This window comes from Larimichthys crocea, unplaced genomic scaffold, assembly GCF_000972845.2.
Source record: "Larimichthys crocea isolate SSNF unplaced genomic scaffold, L_crocea_2.0 scaffold224, whole genome shotgun sequence".
Classification (NCBI taxonomy): Eukaryota; Metazoa; Chordata; class Actinopteri; family Sciaenidae; genus Larimichthys; species Larimichthys crocea.
In genome coordinates, this window is record NW_020852976.1 from 143,291 (window position 1) to 150,790 (window position 7,500).

At 43.4% G+C, this 7,500-nt stretch overlaps 1 protein-coding gene across 2 annotated transcripts; it reads left to right on the plus strand.

The window, feature by feature from the left end:
- The first annotated feature begins 3,169 nt into the window (after window positions 1–3,169).
- pfn1 (profilin 1) lies at window positions 3,170–6,714 on the plus strand. Of its 2 annotated transcripts, none has more exons than XM_010753894.3 (4): window positions 3,170–3,319; window positions 3,509–3,646; window positions 5,961–6,144; window positions 6,339–6,714. In XM_010753894.3, the coding sequence occupies exons 2-4, from the start codon at window positions 3,521–3,523 to the stop codon at window positions 6,434–6,436; spliced, it is 408 nt and encodes a 135-aa protein (XP_010752196.1). In that variant the 5' UTR covers window positions 3,170–3,319; window positions 3,509–3,520; the 3' UTR covers window positions 6,437–6,714. The 2 variants fall into 2 exon arrangements, with proteins under 2 accessions (XP_010752196.1, XP_010752197.1); XM_010753895.3 differs by having other exon boundaries at window positions 3,210–3,319; window positions 3,512–3,646.
- Window positions 6,715–7,500: the final 786 nt, after the last annotated feature.

The following is a 7,500-nucleotide window of genomic DNA, read 5'->3' on the forward strand; positions in this document are numbered from 1 at the left end:
TCACACCGAGTCACGTCGAGTCACACGACTCACACCGAGTCACACGACTCACACCGAGTCACACTGAGTCACACCGAGTCACACGACTCACACCGAGTCACACTGAGTCACGCCGAGTCACGTCGAGTCACACGACTCACGCAGAGTCACGCCGAGTCACACGACTCACACCGAGTCACGTCGAGTCACACGACTCACACCGACTCACACCGAGTCACGCCGACTCACGTCGAGTCACACGACTCACAACGAGTCACACGACTCACACCGAGTCACACGACTCACGCAGAGTCACGCCGAGTCACACGACTCACACCGAGTCACGTCGAGTTACACGACTCACACCAACTCACGCCGACTCACGTCGAGTCACACGACTCACAACGAGTTACACGAGTCACGTCGAGTCACACCGAGTCACACCGAGTCACACCGAGTCACATGACTCACACTGAGTCACACCGAGTCACACGACTCACACCGAGTCACACCGAGTCATGTCGACTCACACCGAGTCACGTCGAGTCACACGACTCACACCGACTCACACCGAGTCACACGACTCACACCGCGTCACACCGAGTCACACTGAGTCACACCGAGTCACACGACTCACACCGAGTCACGTCGAGTCACACGACTCACACCGAGTCATGTCGAGACACACCGAGTCACACGACTCACGCCGAGTCACGACGAGTCATACGACTCACGCCGAGTCACGTCGAGTCACGTCGAGTTACACCGAGTCAAGCCGAGTCACACGACTCACACCGAGTCACACCGAGTCATGTCGACTCACACCGAGTCACGTCGAGTCACACGACTCACACCGACTCACACCGAGTCACACGACTCACACCGCGTCACACCGAGTCACACTGAGTCACACCGAGTCACACGACTCACACCGAGTCACGTCGAGTCACACTGAGTCACACCGAGTCACACGACTCACACCGAGTCACGTCGAGTCACACGACTCACACCGAGTCATGTCGAGACACACCGAGTCACACGACTCACGCCGAGTCACGACGAGTCATACGACTCACGCCGAGTCACGTCGAGTCACGCCAAGTTACACCGAGTCAAGCCGAGTCACACGACTCACGTCGAGTGCAGTTAGCACTTATAATGTTAGTATTTCTAGTTTTAGTATGTGAAGTGCCACAGTGTGTACTAATACATGTTGGTTGCAGTAGTTGAAGTAGCCATAGGTACACGTTGATGTGCATGTGTAGCATATAGCAGCACTCTGTCATGAGTCATGAGCAGCAGTGAGGTGTTTGAACATGTCTGCTGGTCTTGATCTCCCTCCTGACATGCACAGGTCTAAACTGGCTCAGGTATTCAGTGTGTGAGAGGAATGCAACATGTCCGAGTCAGCACACACACAATCAGGACACGTTCACAAGTACAAGTCTGTGGAAACGTTGATTTAACCTGAGCTAACTCATTTTAATTCAGCTCCCTTCATGGCCACAGCTGCTATTTTAAAGCTCACCAGTGTGAAACTGCAAGCCCCATAATGCATTGCAGGTACAGTGCTGTGGCTGTGGCTGTTGAGGATGGATTACTGACGAAGCCTTCAGAGGCTCAAATGAAGAAATATGAACATCGAGCACCATAAAGCAACACAAAGCAACTAAAAAGAATTAAAGTAAGAAAAGTAAAAGACACAAAAGACACAAAAAGACTAAAAAACACAAAAAGACACAAAAAGACTACAAAAGACACAAGTGAGCATAGCGATGAACTTGGACTGCATTGATGACTGTGGCCTGTTGAACTAGTGCTGGCAGCAGCAGAGCTGAGTCCTGTCGACATGAAGTGAAACGGGTCAGGAGGAAGTGGTTTGTGTGTGGAAACCGTTTCACAATCCAACACGTTTTACATTTAGTCAACGTTCACTGGCCTCTGAGGAAGCTGAAACGTCTTTTCTCCATTCAGACTCAGTCAAGGTGCTGCTAACCTGTCCACAGTCCAGGCTGAGCACCAAGGGAGACCGGGAGCAAGAGGTCCCAGAGGTCCACAACGTTCCAAACAGTGAATTCTTCTTTTATTATGAGGACATTTCTACATTATGAGGATATTTCTACATTATGAGGACATTATGAGGACATTTCTACATTATGAGGACATTTCTACATTATGAGGACATTTCTACATCATGAGGACATTTCTACATTATGAAGACATTTTTACATCATGAGGACATTTCTACATTATGAGGACATTATGAAGACATTTCTACATCATGAGGACATTTCTACATTATGAGGACATTTCTACATCATGAGGACATTATGAAGACATTTCTACATTATTAGGACATTTCTACATTATGAAGACATTTCTACATTATGAGGACATTTCTACAATATGAAGACATTTCTACATTATGAGGACATTTCTACATTATGACGACATTTCTACATCATGACGACATTTCTACATTATGACGACATTTCTACATTATGAAGACATTTCTACATTATGATGACATTTCTACATTATGAAGACATTTCTACATTATGACGTCATTTCTACATTATGAAGACATTTCTACATCATGAGGACATTTCTACATTATGCGGACATTTCTACATTATGAGGACATTATGAAGACATTTCTACATTATGAAGACATTTCTACATCATGAGGACATTTCTACATCATGAGGACATTTCTACATTATGAGGACATTTCTACATTATGAAGACATTTCTACATTATGAAAACATTTCTACATTATGAGGACATTTCTACATTATGAAGACATTATTACATTATAAGGACATTTCTACATTATGAAGACATTTCTACATTATGAGTACATTTCTACATTATCAGGACATTTCAACATTATTAGGACATTTCTACATTATGAAGACATTATTACATTATAAGGACATTTCTACATTATGAAGACATTTCTACATTATGAAGACATTTCTACATTTCTATTTCTGTATATTGATCGTTCTATACTAATCAATACTTTAAAGTTCAGTTTTGATTGGTGTGATATCAGAATGTGTGCTGAATTACATCTATATAATTTCACATCAGTTCACTGCACACACTTCACTGTTTTTCATTTCCCAGGTGTGTGTGTGTGTGTGTGTGTGTGTGTGTGTGTGTGTGTGAGTGTGTGTGAAAGAAAGAGAGAGAGAGAGAGAGAGAGACTGAGCGAGGCAGGAAGCTGCCTGCAGACTGGGAGTGGTCGGACGTATAAAAGACAACTCGTCTTCCTTCTTTCTGCATTTGACTTCTCTCTCGCTCTTCATTGTACCTGAGACTATACCTGCACAGGTAAGCTGACGTGGTCTCTCTCTCTCACACACACACACACAGAGTTATTGGGTATTGATTTAGATTGTCTTTGTTCATGTTTGTCACTCATTTGATTCTAATCAGACACATTTAGTAGTTGTCATGCTGTTGAGAGTGTGTATATATGTGTTACTGATCACTGTGTGTATGTGTGTCTGTATGTATTAGTAGTTGGTCAGAATGTCGTGGGACTCGTATATTGCACAGCTACAAGGCCGGGAGGAGGTCATGGATGCGGCCATATGGGGTCGTGAAGAAGGCAAAGAGAGTGCATGGGCCGCCTCGCAAGGCCTGAACAATATCTCGGTAAACACACACACACACACACACACACACACACACTTTTCTGCAAAAGAAAACTTAATTTTTCAGACAATGATTGAGGCATAAACACACTAAAAAAATGAATGTGTGTGCTTTGGTTCATGTGTTAGTCAGCTAACATATGAAGCATGATCCAGGAAGAGTTTCAGGGTTTGGTACTTCCACTTCCTCCTTCTAAAAACACACATATGTCCAGATCTGGTGCGAACATGAAAAAAAAATTCAAGTCTTAAAATCGCATCGTTAAACCTCAAACAGTTTTTAAGAGATACGTGGTTTTCAGCAGACATCACCCTCAGAACTGTCTCTCTATTGGCTGATGGGTGGTGGTTTAGTTTAGTTAGTTTAGTTCTTTTTTTGTCGCTCTTTCTATCAGAGTTGTTCTTCTTCACTTTTGGGCGTGTTCAGTTTCTTGTTCGTCTTGTTCCCGCTCTGTGAGCACCGGCGGGTGGAGCTGCCGCTACGTTCAGGTGCTGCAGGCACAGACGTTCTCTGCAATAGAAAAGACACATCTGTCACATATTTTAACTTTTCTTATGAACACAAATGACAAGATGTCAAACTCTTTGTTTCAAAGTCCTGACATTCAGGGAAACTGACCTGGCAACAAGTGGAGCACACGTCTCATTGGCTGATGTCTTTATTTAACTTTTGAAGTTCAAAACAAGTCTTTAGTTGTTCAGAGTGATAGAGATAGATTCAGATTCCTTTCAGTGTTTTTTAGCTGACTGGCAGAATAAAAATATGTTTTTTGATATCTTATATTATTGCACTCAGCTGAGGTGGTTTCCTGAGTCTTAATCTTGCAATCTTTTGCTGTGTGACTGTTCTTCATCTGATGATGAACTATAACAGATAAATCTTTGAGTGCAGACCTGTGTGGGAGGAATGTTAACGGTGGTGTCTGACATGCAGAAAACATTTTGTTGAAGAAGCAGCAGTCGTGCATCGTTTCCGGGTGTTTCTGTGGTTTTTTGGGGCTGCAGGCTCAGCGCACATTTAACTACCTTATAAGGAGATGATGTCAAAAAGAGCAGCGAATATAGGAAGTGGAGACGATCACTTCTTGTTTGTTTCACACACACACACACACACACACACACACACACACACACAGGTGAGGGTGGAGAGAGACTTTGCTGCAATTATGCAATGTATGCAGTGTGTGTGTGTCACATACAGATTAGTTTGTTTTCATCTTGGCAGTTTTTAACTTTTTACAGTAACCACACACACACACACACACACACACACACACACACACTGCACGGGAAATAGTCTACCTAGAACACTTTACACTGATTGGCTGCATGGTTTCTGGAAGTGGTTTTTCTCGTGTCTTGACTTGTCCTCCACACATTCTTCTTCCCGTTCAGTCTGCAGCTTACTTTGTTCAAACCTGCTGACTCCTCCTGACAAACATATAAATTATATTATATTAAAAAGACAAAACTACACTCTGATTTTATATTAAAAGACAAAACTACACTCTGATTTTATATAAAAAGAATTTGCATGAAGTGCTAAAATAATAATTACAAGGTAAAATTACAGCTGTACACGTTTTGTAAGGTGCAACTAGTGAATGATTTTGATGACAAAATGACTAATCATTAATCAATTAGCAAAATAGTTTCTTGTGGACTGACCGATCAATTGATGGACTGATCATTTCAGCTCTCATACAGACGATATATTTCATGTGTCAGTGAGTCAGCAGACACCTTTAAACTGCACACAGTCAAACCAGCCAAACCAGTTTAATGGTATTCATGGAAACACTGGAGGAAGCTAGCCTGTCCTGAACTGTAGAGCTCTCTCTCCTAACGTGTGCTGCCCACATACCCTTCAGCCAGGCACTGTGTATGAAGTGCAAACACAGACGAGCTTTTTATTTGGTGGAAGCTTGTGGAAACAAGATAAAGTTAGCTGAAGTGTACAATGAGAGTGCTACGAGACACGGGCCTTCGTTTTCTTTGGTTTGAAGTTTGTGCTGAGAGCTGCTGATGTTTGCTTTGTTCCAGTGGAGCTTACCAGCAGAGCCGGTCTTTCAGCAAGTAAGGCAATGTCTAAATGTCCTACACACTTCAAGAAGAAAGAAAACAGTGCCCACAGCGAATTCAGCTAACTGCTGATGGACACTATCTGACTAAATGCTAAGAAATACAGGTGATGGGGTCCGTTTGTCCTGTGGACCCACAGCCCACAGCTCTGATTGGTTCAGGGGACCTGGGCACGTCTTGGTTTATGCTGGATATGATAATAACAAGTCTGTCTCTCTGTCTTTCTCTCTTAGGCAGCTGAAATTAAAGCGTTAAACGGTGACATCAAGAATGGGTTCATAAATGGCATCATGATCGCAGGAAAGAGGTGCACACTGCTCCAAAATCAGTGGGAGGATCCTCAGTCCTTGTCCTTGGTCCTGTCCATGAAGAGTGACGGCCAACCCCACACAGTGTGTGTCGGCAAGACCGATAAAAGTACGGCGAGAGACATATATGAAGACTGACAGACAGGCACAGGGTGGATCAGACTGCTGTCTGATTTTATATAAAAAGACAAAACTACACTCTGATTTTATATAAAAAGACATCAGACTGCTGTCATGACGTTTTATTTTACTCTATGTTTTCACACACCTGTCTCACACACCTGTTTCTGTTTGTCTCCACAGCTTTTGTCATTGTTCAGAGCAACCCGGGTGTCAAAGTAGGGCAGATGCTTTCCGGCGTGTTCCATATGACCAAGTACCTGAAGGACAATAAGTATTAGGCAAGATGACGTTTCTCCTCGATACCCACCATAAAGATGGCTCCTTCAGAATAAAAGACCGCTGTTCAGAGCTCTTTTTGTTTTTGTTTTGTTGTTCATTATTTTGACCCTCCATACACCCATCAGGGATAAAGTTTCATTCCATGTAATGAGTGAGTGATGAACCTGGCTGTACTCTGTGTGGTCGGTGTTTATAGCAGCGAGCCAGTGTTAACTTTTTTCATGTTTTATCTCTGTGCAAACACACTGAAAAATAAAAAGATGTTTATTCTCAGAAACACTCCGAGTCTCTGTGCATGGGGGGACAATCACACAAGTAATGTAAGATTAGACGAGAGTAAAGTAAAGATGGTGCCGTGTCATATTGTTCCTACTGCTACTGTTAGTATGACTTCTACTATGTCTACTCCTCCCGCTCCTACCGTGGACACCCGGTCGAAAATGGGGTTAGACAAAATTGGTGAGTGGTCTTTGAAGCAGTTATTTAAATGAAGTCCAGAAACAATCAAATCATGTAAAATATGAATGGCCACATTATATTCTGATTCAGCTCAGTGGGTGCTGCAGGACTTTGTGATGGTGAGTTAAATGCATCAGTCTTTGAGAGCAGAATGAAGACGTTCCACTCAGACTAAAGTCAGACTCAGACTGGAGTCAGACTCAGACTAAAGTCAGACTCAGACTAAAGTCAGACTCAGACTGGACTCAGACTCAGACTAAAGTCAGACTCAGACTAAAGTCAGACTCAGACTGGAGTCAGACTCAGACTAAAGTCAGCTCGACTGACTCAGACTGGAGTCAGACTCAGACGGAAGTCAGACTGGACTCAGACTCAGACTGGGCTCAGACTCAGACTAAAGTCAGACTCAGACTGGAGTCAGACTCAGACTGGAGTCAGACTCAGACTAAAGTCAGACTCAGACTGGAGTCAAGGTCAGACTCAGACTTGCTCGACTCAGACTAAAGTCAGACTCAGACTGGGACTCAGACTCAGACTGGATCAGAACATCAGACTAAAGTCAGACTCAGACTAAAGTCAGGACTCCGGACAGTCAGGACTCAGA